This window comes from Bacillus rossius, chromosome 17, assembly GCF_032445375.1.
Source record: "Bacillus rossius redtenbacheri isolate Brsri chromosome 17, Brsri_v3, whole genome shotgun sequence".
Classification (NCBI taxonomy): Eukaryota; Metazoa; Arthropoda; class Insecta; order Phasmatodea; family Bacillidae; genus Bacillus; species Bacillus rossius.
The window spans coordinates 37,661,472-37,686,406 of record NC_086344.1 but is presented as its reverse complement, the minus strand read 5'-3'; the positions used below and the strand labels follow the sequence as shown (position 1 = coordinate 37,686,406).

At 38.7% G+C, this 24,935-nt stretch overlaps 1 protein-coding gene across 1 annotated transcript in view; it reads right to left on the bottom strand.

Annotated features, from left to right (window-relative positions):
• Positions 1–6,637: 6,637 nt before the first annotated feature.
• Positions 6,638–24,935, bottom strand: part of LOC134540555 (valine--tRNA ligase-like) — a 32,622-nt gene continuing 14,324 nt past the window's right edge. The window contains exons 9-18 of the mRNA XM_063383371.1: positions 23,147–23,405; positions 21,300–21,422; positions 19,834–19,941; positions 18,367–18,526; positions 16,303–16,580; positions 15,460–15,663; positions 11,613–11,727; positions 9,912–10,090; positions 8,063–8,206; positions 6,638–7,349 (exon numbers count right to left, since the gene is read on the bottom strand). Of these exons, the coding sequence (XP_063239441.1) occupies positions 7,293–7,349; positions 8,063–8,206; positions 9,912–10,090; positions 11,613–11,727; positions 15,460–15,663; positions 16,303–16,580; positions 18,367–18,526; positions 19,834–19,941; positions 21,300–21,422; positions 23,147–23,405 (1,627 nt within the window). The 3' untranslated portion in view covers positions 6,638–7,292. The remainder of the gene's footprint in view (positions 7,350–8,062; positions 8,207–9,911; positions 10,091–11,612; positions 11,728–15,459; positions 15,664–16,302; positions 16,581–18,366; positions 18,527–19,833; positions 19,942–21,299; positions 21,423–23,146; positions 23,406–24,935) is intronic.

The window sequence follows — 24,935 nt, the reverse complement described above, 5'->3', positions numbered from 1 at the left end:
GTTTCACTTCAAAAAAAATATCTAAAGTCTGTAAACGTTACAGTGGCCGTGACTGTAAATGTGACCTGAGCGAATTGCGAGACTTGTAGGTTTACAATGAATCATACTGGCAATGTACTTGTGATTCCGTCCTACCCTCGGGACAAACACGTGCGTTAAAAAAAAAATTGGTTGTCTGTAAAGTCGGTTTACGGAAGATAGTTTAACGTGACGTCATAACAAAACATTGATGAAATTATTGCATACTTTTATGAATAAAATTGAATCATGTTTATTGAATTATCACTATTTTGTATGGATACAAAGAAGGAGTGAAATGAAATCTGCAATTTAATCGATAAATTTACTTTCATTAATTCAAATATGTTTATTACTTTAACGAAGAGATTATTTTAACTATAACTTTTATACATACATGTTTGCTATTTAACTTCTTCCAATCTGTGTTATTCCGTTAAGGATAGGACGATGATAGGAAAAGTAGGAAACGAATGGGAGTGTTTCAAGTTGAATGTTCCTCGAAAAAGTCTAATCGATGGTTGTTCCAATCGAGTGGAAGAGAGATAGATGCGGCGCAAGCGTACAATGAGCGTAACGGGACAATGAGGCATCCTTTTTCGTGCGTGCAGCATGCGTTCGTCGATTTATTAGACGTTGTCACGTCAAAAAAAAAATGTGGGGACTCCGCCGGGTGCCTTGCCCCGAGGGTTTCCCCCCCCCCAATCCTTCTGATCCCCCCCCCCCCCTGTTCCGGCAGTCGGGGCGGACGACACCCCTGCCTCGCAGAAGCTCTGGACCGCCAGATGCTGTGTTGTCCCGACGTCAGTGTATCGATCAGGCGAGTGAGTTGCCAAGTTCCACCCACCCTCACCCCACCCCATCTCATACCCCCTGTCACCGCCTCGACTGATCAAGATGCACGAGTCTCTCTCCATGGGCGGAACGGACTCCGAACCGAGGAGGTGAACTTTGCAGAGGTCATTGGGCTAGTGAGGGGGACATTTTGCCCCGGGCGTCGTACTCGCAACATTTTTTATCGTACTTTGAATACTGAACCTCGTCACCAGCGGACTGCCAGGATATTAAAAAAAAAACACACACACACTTACACACATATATATACACACACGTATTATTAAAAAAATTGTCTTTCAAAATTCACACACGTAACCAAGTAAATACTTAATTATTGTTGTGTGTGTGTGGGTGTGTGTGTGTGTGTGTGAGGGAATGATGGAACCTAATAAGAATTTTTAATTCTATTTTTAATCTTTTCCTATTAAAAAAAATTTAATTTGGATCAGGTTAATATTTAAACACATTTTTATATTTTTATATTTAAAACAATATTTTATATGTTTTGTGTTGACGTCGTCCGGCCGACGACCACCCCAGAGCCCGACCTGCACCCGCCAGTATACGCTCCCGCTAACGGAAAAACACCCCTGGCCATGGCCCACCCGAGTCAGGCGACCCGAACAGCAATTAAAGGCAAAGCCGCGGAAACCTGAGTAGACAAGAGAAGAACCGTACCCATTCCTCCTGAAACATTAAATTAGGATTTTAGCGACAATAAAATCTCTTCCAGACACACCCATTTAGAGTCTAGCGTAATGAGGTCACGCCTGGCGCGAGAGAGGCCGAGCCTCCCTCGGACGCCATGCCAGTTCGGCAGTTCAGCGCAGCTCATGGACCGGGGCGGACCTACGTCCCACGGAGAGGCAACATCCTTTGTCTTCATCGAAAGTAACGTCCGGTAAATATAGTCACTAATTAACAGAACCCCTTTTTTTTACTTAACCTCTCCGTGAGTACCCGGTCCCCCTTTTCGGTCCAGGACCTAATCCGACCGCATCAGTTTAAAGACACCCCGCACCACACTTGACCAGCGGGGTTGATCTTCAGTATACGGCACGGGCCGCCTCCCGCAACTCACAGAACTTTACTTAAGGTCACGCGCACGGCGCTGACCACAAACCCGCAAGGGAGCTTGGACAAACTTAATTGCGGTGCGTGTTTCACCACAGTGGGCACAACACCCGCGCAGAGACATTCGTATACGGGATTGGCCGTCTCCAACCGCCCACCCCTTAACTCAGTGTATTTTTGTTTCCCGTATTTTGTATTACTAACTTACGTTACCCGAGTAACGAGTGCCACGTAACTTGTGCGCGCCCCCTTAATTCAGTGTATTTTTGTGTCCCGTATTTTGTATTACTAACTTACGTTACCCGAGTAACGAGTGCCACGTAACTTGTGCGCCCCCCCTTAATTCAGTGTACTTTTGTGTCCCGCCTTTGTGTTACGAAATTACGTTACCCGCGTAGCCAGTGAGACTTATGAGACGTAATAGCGTCCGAGGCCCACGTAACGCGGAACACAAACAATACGGCGCCACGGAATAACGAGTAAACCCCCCCCCCCCGGGGACCTCTGTAGAGTGTTGTATTATGTACGACTCACTCCTATGAATAAAAGGTACGACACCACCACCTCAACTCCACGTCTCTTATTTAAATACCGTCTCACGCAACACCGCCGCCGGCCCTAGTGGGCCACGCAGGGGCACATACATCCACGACCCCAAACTCACGACTAGAGCCGAGCTAGTCTGGCGCCCACCCGGACAATACGTATCAAGAACCGCCTTTTTCCACTAGGAGCCACACCGGGACTCGAGCCCGAGACCCCGGACGACGGCAGTGTTAGTACTAAAGTGGGATGTTAAATTGGTAGATGATTCATCAGTAATTGCTATAATTTGTATAAATAATAAATTATAGTATATAATTAATAATAAATAGTATACATACTATGTATATTATAAACGACTTAAAACAGTCTAAATAATTATTAGGTATTTCTTTAGAAACGTTATATGTATCTACGGAGCATTCACTCTATGGAATGGCATGGACCCGAACAAATGTGGTTACGTAATCATCTGATTACATTAACGATAAAATGAGCTATTAAATGAACTATTTTTTAATAAAGATTTAGTTGGCCATTGTCTTTTATTTAAAAAAGAAAATGATTTAAGCTAAGAAAATGCTTATTGTTTGCACAATTTTACGTTTAGGAAGATTTGAACTGACGTAGGCGGTAGCCAATCAGCTACTCGCATACATAAACATATATGAATTTTAAAATTATTAAAATATTCTTCTCTACATGGCGTCGGAATGAATTTTATGTAGCAAAGAAGTGCTATAATAAATCCAATAGTTTTATTTGGATAGGCCAGCGTTCGAACTTATGGATCTGCTGTGTTTAAATATAAAAGTTGGTGTTTTCATAAGATAGCGCGGGTTATATAATAATCTGCAAATAGGAGTGCTACGATTATTGTGAGTAGTTACTCTGATGTCCCTATGCTTATTCACACGGCATATATAATATAGCCTATTGACAATATAAATACTATTCATTGAGACAGTATTATAAAACCGTAACATTGAAATTATAATACTTAAAGACATATTAATTAAATATTCACTGTTTTAAACTATATCGATCTTTGGAAAATTTTAAATCTGCAAACAGATAACAGTAAAATACCGTACTCAGTGGTCTGAGACCATAGTGTTTTGTCGTTTGCCCTGCATTTAAAACTATGTCGGAGCAATAATAACATTTAAGACTTTTATCTAAATTTAATTCATTAATGAACTCTAATACTATATAAGACTTTTGCAAATGATAAAACAGTGTCACGTCGTAATTACTGTTATTTCAGATCATAATTAAGTCTATGTTTGTAATATCTGGTGTTTTTGTAGAATATACTATATAATATGAAACCTAACCTGCTACCGATGTTGAATTGCCTTGTTCAGGAATTACTAAGAGTTTGATATAAACATTTTTGTTTGTGCCTGCAGAAAGTGTGTTGGACACAGGTTTTGGTTTATTAAAAATATTTTAATATTAAATAAAGTTAAAATGTTACATTTGGTAGTATTGCTGTATATCATCATCTTGCCATCAACCCTAGTGATAATTTTTATGCAAATGAACTCAAAGTAAATGGTAATAATTATAATTTTTCACACAGTGTTCAGAATCAATACAAACAAAATAATAAAAGATTTTGCAGTTATATTATTTGTATGAAAAGAGTGTTATATAGCATCCTACAACCATCCTTTCAGTCATAGTAATAATATTGGTAATAATATAATTAACACACGAGATGAACTCTTGAAGAGTTTCCAACACATGTATATACTATATATATTTTTTCTGTATATTTTCAACCTCCCCTCGAAAAAAATTCTGGATCTGCCTAGCTAACATAAAAAGTAATCTTACAGCTGGGTGTTGCGCTGTGGTCCGCCATCTTGGATTTGTTTTGCCTCGGTCGCTTTCTTGAATGATCTTCAAAACCATCTTTAATTTTAAGAAAATTGTGATATCTTGAATTCTAGACAATTTTCCCATTTTGAACTTGAGAAAACTTTTATATTCCTCTACCTTGGATGACATAAAAAACTATTTTGAGGAAAAATTTCCTTTTATAAAAATACCTTGTGTGCTTGATTCTGACTGTCTATAGCTGTATAAGAGTAGGGTAGAAGTAATTATTTCTGCCCTTCAATATCCTACCTTGTCTTTCAAGGCCTCCAAGGTTATAGCAGGCTTCAAACCACGTAGATACAGGCTTGAAACTCGTAAATGTGAAACATGCCAAATGCCGGGGAGTTGGTAATATAACTTGTGACAGTAATATCACCGTCACTGACGCCCCAAATATTATTGTTGAGAAAATATGTTTTCTTTGAACCCAAATCAATACTTTATCGCATTGACGTAGATCCCACAAGAAGAAGGGGGGAGGGGAACTACGAAGCACCTTACTGAGGGGGCCCGCTTGTGCCTGCAAGAGCGTGACTTTGAACAGGGGTTGATGTCAAAACTATGTCTTGTGGAAAACTTTCTGCTTATTCCATGCATGTAGTCCAAAATATGGACAGTGTACAACATACTACAAGCACCTTACATGTCAGTTAGCCCCGCATGCAAAACTCTCTGACCGCGAGGGCCCCCTGGAAATTTTCGTGTCCCCCCCCCCCTTGCGATTCCTATAGATTTGTGCCCCTGCTTTATCGTCACAAGACACAAGGCAGCCTGAAGTGTGTGCATTGTGTGTATTTTTTTTTTTAAATTCATCCCTCTTTAAAATCAGGTAAAACATTAGTTTCAATAACAAATTTTCAAGGACGTCAGTAACGTGTTAAAATGGAGTGTAGCGCCCGTGTATTCCTTTCTTTTTAAACCTTCTAGAATGTTCCAGCCTTACAAACCAGAAAATGCTTTAAAACTGTAAAAACATAATTAATACACTTTAATATTAATTGGCCAAACAAATTAAAGTGAAAAAATAATACAAAAATATATTCATCTTTGTGTAAATCCTAACCAAAATATTTAAGCACAAACAAAATGCCTTAAATGCCTATGCATAATATAAGAAACATGAGTATGAATTAATTATGAAAAATTAAGAAAACATCAGCAACATAAAATATTCTCAGTTAATTGTTAACTATAGCAAGCATGGGGCAAGAATTATGCTATGCTACAAATTATATGCTGCATTTTTATGATAAAATAATTTATGTTAAATTGGTCTAAAACATATATATTCACAACAATAAAACAAATTAAATTAATTTTTCTGATCCATGCACATTGGTACAAATTTTGTCCAGAAATAATGACAGTCCTTGAATTTCAAACATTAACAGATTATGTTGCAGTGCCTCTTTAAATGTCTGTAATTTGTACACAAATACAAAGCAACTCTATCTCCCTCTATTTACATCTCTCTACATAACTCTCTATATCTCCCCTTATAACTGTATCTATCCCTCTATATCTATTAATCTCTCTCTCTATATCTATCACTCTAGGCTCACGTGCCACCATTATTATTCAAACCATAGAAAATAATAATGTCATAAAATATTTACTGGTAATTATCCAATACTATCGCACACCATCTTAAATGCTGCTTAAGGGTTGTTTTATCGAAATCTCACCTAGACAGTGACCTTCCTCATGTTTCAAAGGTCGAGCGGGCAAAATATCATTACAATCGGATGAATGGTTTAGGAACACATAAGGACAAACAAACAAGACATTAATTTTGACGTGATGTCTAATAAATCGATGAACGCCGGCTGCACGCACGAAAAAGTGTCCCATTACGCACATTGTTCCATTACGCTGTGTCCCGTTACACTCATTGTACGCTTGCGATGCACCGACAGAAGTGAAAACTTAAAACTTTCTTTATAAATGTGTAATATGAAATAATTTCTACGTCAAATGTACGTAAGATAATGAATCTGATTACTAGTATAATTTCAAGTATTTAGTCTTTTATTATTAAAATAAAAATGACTCAATTTTATTCTTAAAGTATGCAATCATTATATGAATGTTTTGTTATGACGTCACGTTAAACTATTGTCCGTAAACCGACTTTAGACAACCAATTTTTTTAGTATATATAAACTAAGAAGAATAATGATGAAGCAATTATATGGTTCTTTTCTTATTTGAGACTGACATAAAAAGACGGCAATAGGGGATGTTTTGAGGAGTCGAGGGAAAGTAAGAAATACGTACATCACAAATTGTAACTGGTTTTTATTACAACTATCAGTGGACAACTACCACAATCACAGCAATACAGCACTTTCCTAGGAAGAAAGCCAGAACACAAACTCATACCTTTTGCTCCAGGTACGATAGTCAGTCTCTCGAATACAAACACAAAAAAACATTTTTTATTTTCCAAACAAATATTTCTCACAAGGAATATGGTAACACCTTCAATGACATTAAGGGTAGTAGGAATATTTGATGTATTTGTAGGAATTAAAAGATGCAGTTCTATATAAAAGAAAAATTAAAAGTTTAATGGTATTTTATACCTACACATGTATTGTCAGATATAACAGACTATAGTATAATATTAAGAGACTCCATTTCAAAGGTAGTCTAGTTCGGTTACCATCCAAGTGACATGAAGTTTTTTTGAAATACTCTTCATATCCAGCTGGTCAATTTTCCATTTTTGTTTCAGAACCCTGCAAATATTAAAATTATTTTTCGGTTGAGTTTCGCTTTATAAAATAAAAATAATAAAAAAAAGGGTAACATTCGCACAACTCTAGAGCAACATTAAACACAATTTGCGCAGACTACGTTTCGGCAGAGCCGTGCCGTGCTCTGGTGGCACGCGCGCAAGGTCGTCACACGCACATCCCTCCTACCGACTCTCAGCTCGGCACTTTGAGGTTGTCCAGCCGCTTCAGTTCCGTCTTCAACGTCTCGATCTGAAAATGTGGTACAGGAAAGTGACATTTCTGTCAACCCACACTAATACATAAGGATTTTTTTACCAATATTTTCCTCGGCTATCATCACTGAAGTGAATATAAAGTGATGAATGTAGAGTACCGTAACCGAGCAAAATGTTAAGATTTTAGAAATGAATATTTTATTTATGTAACAAACAAATCCACATTTAATACTTTTTAACACCCTTTTGTGATTATACAGTGAACCTTTTTGTAATTTTCTGAAGTAAATAAAGATAATCCAACTTCCAGCCAACTTAGCGCTCTCTACACTCTTTTATTTTAAAAAAAGAAACTCACATACATCATTTTATACCATGTACGACTAGGCAACAAAACAAAATCCGAAAAAGAAATGCCCAGAAGGGGGGGGGGGGGGGGGCTAAGGGGCTCAAGCCCCCACCAAAAGCATCTGGGTCCACTATTGTTTTAGTGTTTGCCTTGATAAAGCCTAGCCTCAGCTGGGTCAAGCCCCTCCCAAACCAAAATCCTGGATCCGCCACTGGGTGATACCAATTACTACCACTGGGGAATTTCCCTGACCAATTCCAACTTCCCTTACTTTCCAGAATGTTTACGCACTGCATTCGAAATCGAACTGTCTCATACCGCGAAATGGGTGGTCGCGACCGGACCGCGCGCTAGTGGCACTGGAGGGCCGGGGGTAGCGACGGGTAGCGGGCGGGTACCTTGGCCATGTGCGTGCTCTGTATCTGCGGGGACGCCTTCTCGCGGTAGCCGCTGGACGCGGTCATCTTCAGCAGCCGGTCCAGCTCCTTGGAGATCTTGTCCCTCCGGTTGGCGATGTCCTCCCGGGCAGCGGCCGCCGCGCCCTGCGAGACGCCGCCTCAAGTGCTTGCACTCGCGAGGGAAACAACCTCGCAACCAGCTTTCTTTCAGGTTCTGCCATTCGTCTCCGTTTCCCGCCATTACTCTTACTTTTCTATTCATTAGCCTTCCGATGGCTAGAACATTAAGTATTAGAGACAATACGAAAAAACACAACCACAAAAATAAAAAAAACTTACGATGCACGTTAGAAGTTATTTTTGCTTAGCATGATAAAAATCAAACTATAATTTAGCATGCCAATAGTTAATATAAATAAAACAATAAACCCAACTTGGAATGATATTATAAATACTATTCCTAAAGTATAAATTCAATCAAATTTAAAATTTTTTAATTAAATACTCAGTATTCAATATGAATATAAACATTTATATAACATGAATTATTTAATTTAGTAAAATACCTATTCAAGACAAATTTTAATTAGTAATTCAATAAATATGCTGAATGTTTATTCTAATTTATTAAATCTCATTATTTATTTAATAATTTAATAATGCAAATGAATTATATATACAGTAACATAACCTCTCAAACACTCCCATGAAAACGGCCAGGAGACGGCTAAACCCTCCACAGACACTCCTTGCCAGCGACAATGGAAGCTTACAAGCAACCTGACATCTTTATACATACAGGAACATTACTTCACTTATGTAAATACGCTGGAAAATACACTTTGATGGTTTATGTAATAAATAATAATTAATATTGTCACGTGTAAACTGTTTTTATCCCTGCAGCTGTTGAAGTAATTTATGGTGTGCCTTTATGATTTGCTGTATTATTTATACCAATGTGATTTTTTTGTAAAATTTTTTCTGTTGATTGCTTCTCACATAGTTTAAACAACACAGGAGAGCTATCAAATTATGTTAAAGAAAATTACTTTTTTCACAGACGTAAGATAACCTTACAGAAACCCTTTATTTTGTTTTAGATGATATGAAATTGTAAATATTTAATTTTAAATGGTTGGTTTGCTTTGATTAGCTCTGATGTAACCAAAATGGTTAGCTATGTATATTTTTATTAACATAGTAAAATTTTACGAAAATTCTTAGAAAAACCTCAAAAATCCTGGGGAACAAACCTGGAAAAGAGTGGCCACATTGAAAGTTATTTCCCAATTTTCTTTACCAAAAGCTTAACTCAACTCGTATCCGCAGCAGTCCCATGCGAGGGGCGAGGGGCGATCTTTCCTGTACTTTGTGATCACTGGAAAAGTATGAAAGATGTGTCCCGCTGCACATCCAAACACCTGTCCCGAAATACAAATTTAGAAAGCAGACCTCGTGTCCAAGTCCCCCAGCCCCCGCATGGCAGACTCTTTTCTGCTCCGACCAACTCTTCATCCATGCCAACCTGTAAACATGCCCTTTTGCACCCTGCATGACTAAGCCCGTGGCTTTCCCTGTGTCAGTGCAGGTTTTACCCGGACGCAACTTAACATAGTTTTTAATCCAGATTTAAGACAGGGGAGTTAGTTATGGATTCAATCCCTGCCACGGCTGGCCAATCCCCACACAAGGCACGAGATGCATGCGACCCTCTCTCTCTACGGCTAATCCCAGCACGACTAGGCGTACAGACTTCGGTCTGAGACGCAACTGGGACCCCTCCTGCAAAAATAAGACTCGAGTCTCAGTCGGGCCGGGGAAAAAGGGATCGGCATAGCAAGCGTACCTGGTGCTGCAGGTACACCGTGCAGTCCGGCCCGACGCAGCAGGAGGCAGCCGTCGCCCTCGCGGCCTGGGGCAGGGCGTCCACCACCGCGACGCTCTCGCAGCGCGCCAGGTGTGCCACCAGCGCGACGTGATCCTGCAGCGTCTCCCGTCCCGCCTCGTCCTTCACCAGCAGGTACGCTGCCGGCACGGTCGAGCCCCTGTTCTGCACGTTGTCACGTTAAACTATCGTCCGACTGAACTACATTTTACCACCAGATTTTACTGATAATTCAGTTGATCTGGCATTTTTAGTAGTTCGGCACCAGTGGGGATGCGTCAACTATGGAAGTTGAAAGGCATACTCCACGTCGGTCCCACTGATAATGGAGTATGTGATGTACCTAGTGACGGGAACTCGGTGTCATTTCATTTTTAACAATTTTCTGAGCTGAGCGTGCAAGAACCGGCCAACCGCCGTACGGGGAAAATCTTCTATAATATCAAACAGGTTAAGGCCTAGCTTTTTAACTAATTGTTCGTGATTATGTTTAAACAAATTATTGTAATTAAATTTGAAAAAAAAAAACTCTAAAATAATATTTGAAAATTAAAAAGTATGCAATTTTTCATCACTGGTTTCTTATGACGTTATCACGTAAAATTATCGTCCGTAAACCGACTTTACAGACAACCGCCCCCCTTTTTTTTTTTTTTAAGTTTAAATTGCTAATAGCTAGGGACAAGATAACATGGTGAATTAGGTTGAAACCGAAATAACCATGAAAAGTACGTCAACTCACCATATAAAACTGAAGTGTAAGTTAACACATCTTAAAGCACCAAATTGCAATCAAAATCATGAAAATAATCGCCATTTTTAAATCAAAACTTAACTCAAATAACAAAAATCTAAAATTTAATATATTAAATCCAATGAATGTAATGTATTCAGCATGAAGTTTTTAGAAAAAAATTATGAACTAAGTTGATTGAAAAAATTAATTTTACTCTTTTTTTTTATCTTACAACTGTTATTAGTAGCTCATTTTCACATTATGTATTTTTCAAGTACTTGCAGATTTATTTTTCTTCCAAATGCATTATCAATAAGTCAAAATGACACTGTTTAGGTAAAATAAGTACCATAAAGTGTCGAATGTGTTCAATAATATGCTATTATTTTGAATAAACAGAATTAATAAAAAAAAATGAAAACAATAACACCAAAATCTATTGTTTTAAAAATGAGATTGGAATAAAAATAAACTTTTCAAATCTTTACTAATAGATACAGCAAGTTGGATTCATTCGCAAATATTTTTAATTAATAGAGTAGAATGTTCATGGAGCTAAGAAGATTTATTGAGAAATTTGAATTATGTTTTCACGGCCCGATGCCGACGCCTGAATTTCGAAATGATTATTGCCAAACGAAGATATATTTTTAAAAAAAGGTTAAAACTAGGCCTGGCTCCAACCAGAAGGCGTGAAATCCTATCTTCACGACTTTCACATTGTGTGACCGTACACGACAACAATTTTTTGTTTTATTTTTTTCAGAAAGAATAACTACAATTCATGGACGCAATAATGCTAAAGATCACTGCGAAATTTTTTTTGTGAAACATACAAAGTTGAATTCACTTCAGATTAAAACAAGAAGGGTATTAAAAGTTATTGACCTTTCAGCACGAGGCAACGTAACCTCCGATGAGCTTACCCAAGGGCCTCTTGGCACACTGAATGTAGGCCCCTTTGAGTCGCCGGAGGGCAGAGACCACCTCCAAGACGGTCCGCATCTCGCTCTCCAGCGCCTCGTCTCTCCACTGCTCCCACTGACAACACTGACAAGCGTGCTGACACACCGCGATGCAAGTCCAAACAAAACACCATCAGCAGGGAACTGCGATAAAACCTAAACAACACTGCAGGGAGGCCAATACAACACACAACACCCAAATGCAAGTTAGTAGCCCATTTAGCTCCGAAACAGTAGAGGTGGGTTGCAGAGTATCAATCTGTTACTTTGTAAATGATACACGCCTGTATAAAATACTGCAAACGAGTACACTATTCAAGTATCAAGTACTTTAGTATCAGTTTAGAATTCGCCTGGAACAACACCACGGCCAATGTGTGCAGAACCCGATCACAGATGACGGTCACTTGGGCGGAGCTTGTGAAAGGGGAGGGAGCAGGAACGACGAATAAGGGATGAAGAAGGGAAAGAATGTAGGGGAGGAAGCGCAGGGGAAGGCGTTGAAGCCTTGAAGGAGAGGCGCAGAGCGAAATTGTTACGAGTCCGATACCTTTTTTAGACTACAAAGAATGTAGAACGAGAAAACTGATTCCTTTTTACGCTGGTGATGACGGCACGGAGGATGTGTAACCTGTAACGAGAATTCTGATACCTTGTTGCTTCCTGGGACCGCTACTGCTGTAGCTGATACAGAAGTATCAGCAACTTGTAACCAGTACATTACTGTATCAGTAACTGGTTGGAACAGAGACCGAAAATTGCTGTAACCACCCAAACGTAACTAAAAACATGAAATCAATCAGCAATTGAACAAAACTTAACTCAAATCATAAATTCATTGCAAGTAGTTTATTTAGCATGAATTTTGTACCAAAAATGGACTGTAAAAATATTAAATTCATATTGTTCGATCTTTCCTGAAAAGGTTTTACTCTCTAATGCTGGAATCACAACAGCATGATCATGGTGACTCAAAGATTACCAACCAATCACGTTTGACACATCTATGATGTCAGCTTGATAAAAATTGTGGATGTAACAGACTTGGATACATATTTTTTTTTTTTTTTCATCACACTGCTAGTGCCATGTTACTGAATTGCATGCCAGAATTATGTTTCCAAAAGATAGTCAAGCTGGTTAGTGCACTGGTAATTCTAATATTATTGTTGCAATTGTAAGGTTTTTTTTTAACTAAATTTATATATGAAATCTTAGTGATATTTACAATTGAATGTTCATTTAAATTAAATTAATTATCTATTAAAAAATGCTGCAAGCATTGGAGGCTGTCATATGTTTGTTTGTGTATGTAACAGGGAGAAAATTTTTTTATACAATATTAGGGATGGGGCGACCGAATCCAATATCCGCCGAATCCGCCGAATCCTAGGGATTCGAAGGTTCGGCGGGTCTGATATAGGATTCGTCAAAGGATTCGGTTTTTACTATTTACGGGAAAAAAATACAGTAAAACTCGCTTACGAGGTCCCGCATGGTAGGTTTTTCCGTATTAAGCGTTTAAATCGCCCGAGGTCTCGTCATTTACGCCATTAAATGTGTGATATAATGTCCGTTAAAATTTTTTCTGAAACTTCTTGTCTCAAATAATGGCACACATAAATATGAAGAAAAGACAAATGAACAACAACATACGAAGAAATATGGATGATGTGCCATAACTACAGTACAAACCCAATAGTTATTTTAAGATAATTACCATAAAAAGAACAAGATTATTTGTAGAATACCATAATTACTACAGAAGCATGATAGCTACCATATTTGCACTATAGTTACCGTAACAACTGAGATGTATATTTACCGTGATAGTAATGTATTATTTATTTATGACATTAAATTAAAGAACATTGTTAAAAAAAAAAGGATGTTAAACTTTGATATGTACGGTTGGCACATGTTGCTAAGAAATAATGCGATCTGAAAGAATGCAGTACTACTACGAAAAGTGAAAATGGTACTCGTGGATTTTTAGGTTATGGCAGTCTCTTTCGTTTTTCAGTAATATCGGCCGAAAATTAACGAGCGTACTGTATCGGAAGTCGGCAGAAATGCCGATTCAACTAAATATTGGCAAAATCGGCTTCTTCAATACAGCTCTACATTTAATGACATCAGTAAACATATTTCAGACTTCAGGATATTGAAAAAGACTTTAATTTCCATGTAGGTTTATTGTGTTAATATTTTTTTTGCAAGTGTAAATGGAATGAAGTATGTAAAATGTTTTTATTTTTATTACTTTCAATTGATTAAACTTTAATGACCAGTTACAGATATTTATGACACTAATTTTGAGGTTAAGCAATTTTACTAAAGCATTCCAGCCAAGCAGGTTGCCAGCGAGAGACACTTCTCTTTTGCTGGAAACACTATCTCCAATCGTAGAGCTAATTTAACTCCTGAACGTGCAGAACAAATTATTGTTCTGAATGATAGATTAAAGAATAGATTTTAATACTCTGTGACAATCTCTCAGAATTATTGTGCTGAAAAGTGGAAATGTTGAAACAATGTGAATGTACTTTTCAAACAACATGATTTTTGGTGCTAAGTTTGTTGAAGCTCAGTAAGGACTCCAGAAAAATTGACAAGGGTGAAATTTTTCCAAAGATATGTTACATTTACACAAACATATACTTGGTTATGTTAGTTGGATGATATCAGTTACTAATGAACCAATGGAAACAGGTAAGATTCAATGAAAAAAAATATATTTTTTTCTAGCAGTGCAAAATGTAAACACACTCTGTAAATAGTTACCCAAAATTAATAAGCCCACTTCATTTTAATACTTTATTCAAACATGATATTAAGTTTAAGATAAAAATAATTTCCCAAAAGTGTAACTGTACCACAAAAGCTCAAGCTCGGCTCGAAGTAAAATTCTTAGGCTCGCAGACCTCTAGCTTATTTAAAGAAAAATCCTAACCGCTAATCTGTACTAAAACTGAAATTTCTCAAGAAAAAATTGTTGTCTTTATATACACTTATACCAGAAATGTACCAAACTACATGTGATAAAGTCAAGGGACTTTTAGTGCAAGCAGAATACATCTCACTTACATTAGATATGTGGACATCATCTATTAAAAGATTCGGGTTTGGGTTCGAGATTCGGCAATTCCAGTCGAGGATTCGAGTTAGGATTCGGATTCGAGGAAATCAGGATTCGCCCCATCCCTATACAATATATAATATAGCTTTTCGCGCTGTTAAAAATTGTACGTTCAGAAGAACACGATATTTTGCTGTCGCAATGCCACCTTTGCATCATGCTGTCAAGTTATTGTGATTCCGGAGTTAACATAAAAACTACATTTTTCTACGAATAATATATCTATTTCCTACTACGCCAAAAAATGCATCAATACAAAAAATTTCAATGCGTGTAAACAAAATTATGAAAATATTATTAAAAGCAGATAAAGAGTGAGTATTAGTAGTAGCCAGTGGCGTAGCCAAGATTTGTGTATGGGGGGTGTTAAGAAGCATGACCCCCCCCCTCCCCCCGTATCAAAGCGGGGGGTCCGGCGGTCCTCCCCCGGGAAAATTAGGAATTTTAAGGTGTAAAATAGTGGTATTTTAGCAGTTTTCGGTACTTAAATTTAAATATTGTAATGGTAAAATTTTTTTATTAATTTTTAATATGAAATTTAATTAAAAGATTTGGTGCTAAAGGGGGGGCAGGGGGGTGTGTTTGAACCCCTAAACCCCCCCCCCCCCCCTTGGTAGTAGCTACACCGGGGCACATCAGCCGGACTGCGCGAAGAAGGAAGAGGCAGACCTGCTCAGGGGTCGGGTACGGGGCCAGCGCGACCGTCTCGGCGGCCCTCTCCAGGGGCAGGCGCTGGTACAGCTCCTCGCTCAGGAACGGCATGAAGGGCGCTAGGCAGCGCACGGTGGCGTCCAGGCAGCACAGGAGGGTGTGGCACGCCGCCGCGGCCTCCTCCCCTCCCCCCTCGCCCCTCGTACACAGCTTCGTGGCTTCCTGCGCACGGCACGCATCATTACAGGCTATCCCTGCTTCTGTGTTGAACAGAGTGTGTGAGTAACGTAGCAAAAAAAGAAGGCATTAATTATACCATTACATACATAACAAAATAACTCACGTCATGCCTTAAAATATGCTTATCTACCTTTATATATGTGTGTATATACATATATACATATAGTGAACATAATTTTCGAATCTCAATCCGCCGGAGAGGGTATGCGTGGGGCGAGCACGAAGGAGGGATGAAGTCGGCGCACCTCGGCTAGGCTCACCCCACCCCTCCTTCCGAGGCAAGGTCCCGGCGTACGTGGGGCACACGACAAGCTATGTCTATAACCGTAACGTCATATTGCGGAGAAATAAAGATTAGAGAGCAGTGCACGTCTTTAGAGTGCTTGCAAGATTCCGTACCAGGTGTTTCACGCCTAAAAATTATTCTGAAAGCACCCTTCTAAACCGCATTCACCACTCTTATAAAATACAGCTTAAAAACAAAACACGGAAACAAAACCACTTACGCACTCACAACATGTTCTTAAATGCTTTTTGCATATAAAAATCGCTCGGATATCTCGAACAGTTTCCAAAAAGGTAGGATTTTTCCGAAATTCTGCGAACGCTACGGCCACTCACGAGGTACACGTCGCAGAACTCCTGGTGCACGAAGGCCCTGAGGGCGGCGGCGGCTGAGTGGAGGTCGGAGCCGCTCAGCGACCGCTCCACCTCGGCGACGGCGCGCGCCAGGCGGCTCAGCACCCAGCGGTCGTACGTCCCGGGGGCCGCGCTAGCCGCGCCGAGCCGGGGCGACAGCCTCTCCAGCGACAAGAGCGTGTACCGCGCCGCCTGCCACAGCTTGTTGCAGAACAGGCTGTTGGCGTGGCACTCCGCCACGTCGAAGTTTATGAACGTGCCTGTGCAAAGAAGGAAAAAAAAATAATTTTTTTTTAGCTTGCACTCGTATGGACAGGTTAGAAATTTAAAATTTCCTTTTCAAATACACAAATGTATTTTTAAAAAATAATACACACAAAACCAGTGGCGTGCCCAGGATTTTGCTCTGGGGGGGGGGGGGGGGGGGAGGGGTCAGGCAGAAGTCTAGGGCCTTTCCGGGGAGCCTGGGGGGGTATGGAATAACCCCTAGCTAGGCGGGGGGTCCGGGGGTCCTCCCTCCGGGAAAATTTTGAAAAATACGTGTTCAATATTGCTGATTTAGGCTATCTAAAAATACTGTTTAATTAAACATTTATGCTTGTGTCATTGAATTAATTTTAATATCATACTAAATATTTTTTTTTAATTTAATGAATTTTATATTAAAATATTTTTAGCCCTGGGGGGGGGGGGGGGAGGTCAGGTCACGCTCGTCCCCCCCCCCCCCCCCCAGGCACACCCCTGCACAAAACACATTACTTACCGTCAGCAACTTTTAGTCTGACAAATTAACTAAAAGATAGTTCAGTGTTCGTAATATCTTTGATACCATGTTAGTTGTTCTAACATAATTTTTTGTGACTCATAAATTATTAGTATTTTTAAAGTTGTAAGTAACTACCTATTTCATGACTATCACACCAACATTAAAATCGGCACGTACCCGTGAATGATAAATTTATTCGGTGATATTTTTAATAGGGTTGGGCCAATCAAATCCTCAAATACCATAAAATACTTAGTATTTGAAGGAGTCAATATTAAAGGAAAAATATAAAAAGTAAGAGTAAATTAAAAAAATTAAGCACTGATAATCTCTGATGTTTAGTAATTTAGTTTTTTATTCATACTTATCCTGTTACTATTCCCCAAAAACATTGTACTATTAAAATGTAAGTATATAAAAAAATTACAATATGTATTAGTTCTGGAAACTTATTTGTGAAACAACCATTTAAAGGGTAGAATGTTTAAAAACTATAGTTAATATAATTATTTTTATTTATTGTACATTATTTTATTTTTGACACTTGACACATAGTTTCAGATTTGAGGGGTATATTTGAGTTTCTCTCTGAGATTAAAATTCAAGATTTGGAGTAGAGAAAATTGGGATCCGACCCATCGCTAATTTTTAATTTTGCTTATTCTGTAAAATAAAAATGACTTTGATATGTAACAACGTTGCTAAGAAATTTTTATATAAAGGTCCTGGAAAAGGTATTTGAAGACACCCTGAAATAGAAAAACAGCAGATTCATGCACACGACACTAGATGCTCAAGATTGCTGTGTCCCTTCTCCGCTGGTTCACGACGCACGCACGTAGCGGCAGGAGAGGGGGAGATATGTAACCCGTCGCTCACAGAAGCTCGGACGGCTGTGTTCCTGTGCCACGGACTCAACCTCTCCCGTGCTTTTATAAAAATAAAAACAACAACCCTGTACTAGATGTAAGTTTTTGGACATATGCCATTGCTAAGTACTTTTTCTGTTAAAGAAAAACTAAAAAATAAAAAAAATAAAATTTTGTGTTTTTTGTCTTTTTTGGGTATTTTTATTTCTTTATTTTTTATTTTTTATTTTTTCTTTAACAGAAAAAGTACTTAGCAATGGCGTATGTCCAAAAACTTACATCAAGTCATGCACTCCCATTGCACAAATATTTCAAAAGATAATAACCCTGTAATCCTGTATTTTGAAGACTAAACTGTGGACTAAACTGTGTCTGCACGTGTAATCTCGTCCCCGTGAACCACGTACGTACTCTTGACGTTGTGCGAGGCGAGCGTGAACCGGAGCGCGTCGGCCCCACACTCCGGGATCCCGCTCGGGAACAGCTTCCGCTGGCCGTCCGTGGCTTTCCGGAGCTCCGTCTCGGACAGCAGGCCGGACCGCAGCTTCTGCAGGTTGCGATCCTGCAGCTCCTGGGGGCGGGACCAATCACCTCGTCCGGGACAACGCCAAAGTTTTTTTTTTTTTTAATTCCCATTTACGTCCTCCCCCCCCCTCTCAGAGTTCCCCCCACCAGGTACCTGACTATTCCCCCTCACGATCGTGCATTTCTCATTAGCACCCAGCACATGTACGACAGTACATTTTTCAAGCACGCGAATCCTTCCGATCAATTTTTAACGTTCGTGCTTATTACAAATTATATTGTAAAAGTGCATCATGCATCAGTCTAAAAGTCACTATTTTTGGTTAAATAATTATCATGAAACATTTGTGTTATATTTGTTGAATAATATGCTACCTTTATGAATAATAAGAATTCGTAAAAAAAATTTAAAACAGTAATACCAAAATCTCCTGTTTTAAAAACAAAATTGGCCTAAAAAAAAAAAATACATGAAATCTTCTCTCTACTCATTCCACAATACAAAACAATCAAGTTTTGCAAAGAAATATGCTATTTTCAAAATTACTTTCACCAGATTTTTCAGCTAAAACTTACATTCACACAAACCTTTTCGTGATGTTTCATGACAAACAGGAACAGTCTTTAGTGAATGATACATGCTTGTACTTTTAGCACAGTTGTTTTCTGTGTTCCTATACAGAACTGAAGAAACTTTAAATCTGTAGTACCTACTAATTTGTTAGTACTAATTTGTTGATTTGTGCAATTACTTCTGGGAATACTATTTTCAATGCCATTTGATGTAAGTCTTTGAACTTGTAGCCAACTTGGTGAAATTTTTTAGACTAAAGAAATGTGGTAGTCTTCTTCCTAAAATGCTTGCATGGAATTAAGAACATTTGACCATAACTTAAATCAAATCATAATAATAAAAAAAAATCCTTTCAATTTTTGAAATTCAAGAAATGTAATTTTCAGACCAAAAAAATTGGTACCAAAGTGCATGGATCAAAACATTATGTAATCTAGTTTGTTTTATTGTGCATCTCTTATCAAATAATTTTTAAACCACAAATGTTTACTATTTATTTTAATTGTTGTGAATGTATCTGCTTTAGATTAATTTATTGTAAATTGTTTTACTGTAAAATGCAGCATATTAATTTTACCGCTATTTTGGTGGATTAAGTATTACAAAAGTGCTTTAATAAAAATAAAAACAATAACACAAGACATTCTCTGTTTAAAAAACAAAATTGGACTAAAAATAAAACCATAAAATCTTGTCTCAACCTGTTATGCATAGGATAGAACTTGATGCTTGAACTAACAGGAACCATTGAAGACACAAAGTAAAACTATAATAATCACCTGAGCAGATATGCCGTATATCACATCCTCTGGGGACACCACGTTCCCCAAACTCTTGGACATTTTCCTCCCGTGGGCATCACACAATATTCCATGGAGGAGTATTTTCTGAAACAGAGTGCGTGGGTTTGCAACACAACGGACAAGGGACTCGCGCACGAGACGAAACGGTACAGCCGCGATGGTCGATGCATGCGAGAACACTCACTTTTGGGTTGATACAGGCATTTTAGTACCTAGTATTTTTTAGGGACTATTCACAGGTTCAAAAGTAAACTTCACAGCCCTAACTGATAATATTACGAAGAAAATTTCATATAATGTGTCTCATTAAAATCCAAAAATAAATTAAGAAAGTCAATATTTTATTCACCAAATATATTTTAACCCTTTAACTGCTATGATCGAATTAACTCGATGTGCTTTAACATGCACACCAATGCGATGATCGAGATAACTTGGACGCAATCATTGTGATGCTGCATCAACTGTTGATTAACATGTAACATGATTTCGTTACTTTTATCGTAGGAGCCGTATACGTAAAGCTAAAAGCTAAACATATACTTCTCGATTCCACAATTATTTGGTTAGCACTTTCTCAAAATATAATTTAAAATCCACATTTCTTGCCAACCGTACGTACGCAGCTAGTAAAACAAATAAAGTTTTGTAAAAAACAAATAATAAATTTTAGGATAGTGTAAATAAAGTGCAAACTTGTTTTAAGAAGAGAATATTAAAAAAAAAAAAAAGAACAGAAATATAGCAACTAACTAGTGTAATTTAAAATTTTTTTAAATATTATTTTCAAATTTTTGCTTTAAATACTCCAGCACTGAGGGGTTTGCAAAACCATCCAAGTATATAGCAGTTAAAGGGTTAAAAAAAAAACCACTAACACAGCAAATACATAAAAAAAAAAAATTGGTTGTCTGTAAAGTCGTTTTACGGACGATAGTTTAACGTGACGTCATAACAAAACATTGATGAAATGATTGCATACTTTATGAATAAAATTGAATCATTTTTATTTTAATAATAAAAGAATAAATACTTGAAATTATACTAGTAATCAGATTTTTAAAATGCAAGAATAATTAATCTTTATTGCAGAAATTTTTGTTGTAATAAGCAATGAAAACCACATTAACTTTTCACTTCACTTTATAAACAGTCGAGTGGAAGAGAGATAGATGCGGCGCAAGCGTACAATGAGCATAACGGGACACAGCGTAATGGGACAATGTGCGTAACGGAACAATGAGCGTAACGGAACACAGAGTAACGGAACAATGTGCGTAACGGGACACTTTCGTGCGTGCAGCCGGCGTTCATTGATTTATTAGACGTCACGTCAAAAAAAAAAAATACCCTGAGAATGTTTGTGCATTTTCGGAACTCTGTAACAGATATCTTGAAACCCGGCCTGTGTGAACGACCGTCCGTGCCGCACGGCCGCTCACCTCGAAGGGGAGGCGGCACGTCAGCTGCAGGCCCAGCATCGCCATCCGCGCCACCCAGAAGAACAAGATGTCGTGCCCCGTCTCCATCAGGCTCAGCGGGTAGTACTTCTTGAAGTCCGCGCTCTGCAACCAACACAGGGCTCGTGCCGGTATCCCTTCGCGAAAAAACCAAAAATGAAAAGATAAATACGAAATTCCACGAAAACAAAGTTAAGGTTCACCTATAAACAGAGACCCGTGAATTTCGCGGGTTCATTCCGTGTTATGCTAAAATTCAAATAATTATACCTTAGTGCTGCTTCTGCCGTTGGTCCACTGTTAATCTGGAGGACTGAGGACCAATTAGAGACCCTCACTCATAGAAGTGTCGAATCACAGGCCACCCAGTCGAGACGACTCACAAGTCAGCAGCCAATGAGCAGTTGGCATTTGCCCGAGTGTGTAGAGGATATTGGAGTCTATCCTGGAGGTCATTGAACCCGCGAAATTCACGGGTCTCTACCTATAAATAACACTGTCCTCGGAATTGAGAAAAAATATTATTTTTCTTACGGAATATGAAATAACTAGTTGTTCGCCCCAAACTGATACCTTGCACTTTTCCATTTTTAGTTTAGGTAAGTGCATACTGACCAAAGTTAGTAGGCACCTACCTACCTACTTATGCAAAACAAAGGAAACAGTTGTAAGTAAGATAACACCATCCTAATAACTAATATTTACCTTGAAATTGACAGCTACTGACAAAATAACATGACAAAACGTGGATAACTGTGTAAAATTTTTCAAAGTTTATGTAACTTTGGGGTGCATTTTCATCAGTTAAGATTCAGCATTAGATACATTTTTCTAGCGAAATCTATTTGTGTATCTTGTAGTACAGTGAGCATTATTTATATTTATGAGCAATTTAAAAATATATGTGTAAAAAAAAATGAATATCCTACAACCTGATTTTGATTTGACTTTGTAAATTTTAACCCCAACTTGCATCAATCGCAGTATAGTAAATGAAATTTTGATTATCTATATTTTGCCTCATTGTCTATGGTAAAAAAAAAAAAAGTTCTGAAATGAACACTTTTAAAATTTTTTTTAAACAAGATTGACTGAAAATTACACGTTTGACACATGAGGTTAGCTAACTTTGAAGTCATTTTGGATGATTTGAGTTACCTTTACATTTAAAACAGCCTTTTATTCTTTATCTTGCAATCAAAGTTTCTTAATGTTCAGGTTTGTTTGAAAACTAGTCGTCTTGTGATTGAGACCGACCTGAATCCCTTCACGTCCCGACAAGTGTTCAAAAGAAAGGGAAGAGAGCAGCTTCCACCAGGGGCGTAACAGGGGTGGGGGGGGGGGATGATTTGGGTGTTCAAACACCCCCCGAAACATATATATATATATATATATATATATATATATATATATATATATATATATATATATATATATATATATATATATATATATATATATATATATATACTTATGACAAAATTTACACTTGTCTAGCTGTTGCAAATGCACTTAGATGAAACTAAGAAAGAACCCTTGAGCCGATAAACCTTAATATTCAGCAATGATTTTTCAACAGCGTCTCGTTAAAAGTATCATAAAGTCGGGACAAATTTATGTTATTTAAGTCAGATATTTTAATTACGAAAGTGCTTAAATAGCACCAATTTGCACGTTAAAATCAAAAAAAAATTCTGGGGGAGGGCCCCCGGACCCCTCCCTCCCTAGTACGGGGGGCAGGGTGTAAGTAAACACCCCCCTGAAAAGAAAATCCTGGCTACGCCTCTGCTGGCCACACACTTGCGAGGTTGGAAGCCGCGCGCGCGCACCTGCTCGGGCCAGCCGAGCGCGGAGAAGGGGACCAGCGCGGACGAGAACCACGTGTCGAGCACGTCCCCGTCCTGCGACACGGACAGCTGCCGCGCCTCCTCCGCGCCGAGGCGGAGCTGTGCCGCGGCCTTCCTGCGGGCGTGCTCCTCTGAGCTTGCAGACACCCACGTGCCCTCCCCCTCCGCCGCGCCGGGCCGAGCGCAGCGGTACGCCGGCACCCGGTGCCCCCACCACAGCTGCCGCGAGACGCACCAGTCCCTGCGGCACAGACACCCACGCTCGAACAGTCGCGATCGGGCCATCCAGAAAACACCCGGTGAACAACTCTCAGAACTTTTCCAGTGCATCTATACGACAGGGTCATATCATATACTACTGGCTCGCTGTAGGGAAAGGTTTCGATGGAGATTGAAAAACTGACGGAAACTAGCTTCTACCACGCAAAGAAGGGAGGGGGGGAACCTAAGCTGCGCGGTAGAAGCTAGTTTTCGTCAGTTTTTAATGTCCATCAAAAACCTTTCCTACAGCGAACTAGTAGTACATGATAAGCTAGATCAAACAAAATATATATCTAAATTTGGCATAAACGAGAACATTTTTAAACCTTTTACCAGATAATTTTGAAATGATTTAAGAGGCCACCGTGGTCAGAGGTGTGCGTGCGTTAGCGAGGCGGGATGATAAGTGCGATGCTCGCTGGAGCTTCCTAGCATGGTGTGGCCTTTAAGCACAAGTTTGTGGTCTTCTCAGTGTGCACAGGACAGCTTATGAAATCTGAGCTGTGACCACAGCATTGTATAGCGGACAAAAATGAAGATGAAGGTGTAATGCGAGTCCCTTGACTGATGCTCAGAATCTGTGCCGGGTGTGTCGTGACTAAAAGTTACTCCGAAAACACGTGTTTCGGCCATTTTCACTGTTTCAAAAAATAGTTTGAAAACAAAATCTGCACGCATGATTACTCATCCAGCCTCAGCATAATTTTAATGGTTTTCGTTAACAAACACCACTTTGATATCTTGAGTAGGTAATTTTAAATTTCAGTTTTTTATGATGCTCTGCACACTATATATCTTCAGGTAGATGGTGCCCTTAAGAGGATAGTTTCCCATCGTCGCTTAAGAAACAACACCACCTGATATTTTTTTGGAAAATAAGTTTTTTTCCTTGGAAATTTAAGCATTTAGCATCTTCTCACAAAGTGAATTCCCTGAAAATCCAACAGAACGCGCTGCTATGATCTTATTTTTTCTAACACTGGCCATCATTCAGTTCCAGCATGGCGCGCAAAGTTATTAATTTGCTTTTTTGTCACGTAGGCGAATTTCGTTTCTTAAGCCGACGATATCGGATTTGCGACTATGAACTGAAGTGCGGCATCGGAAGAACAAAATGCAAATCAGGAAAATGAATGCTGAAAAAATGAAGTTCCGTGACTTCCCGGCCCGGTCGCTGTTGGTTTTGGGGGCAGTTCAGTGACCGTCGCGACACTGCGGACAACTAATCCATATCCATATGGCTATAATTATATTTCATTCTCTATTCCTCTTCAAGTTCCAATCCCCTATCGGGGTTTTCTTGAAGATTTTCCAACTGTATTTGGACGTAGTTATGCAAAAAGGAACCAACCCACAATTTTGTTATATTTTATTTGAAAATAAATTAAAATAGTACAAGGTTGATCCTACCGTCGTTGCTATTATCATATCAGTATTTATACTGGACCATTAAAATTATACCCACATTATGTTATCAATACGAGAATTACAATTTATAATTAACTTTAAC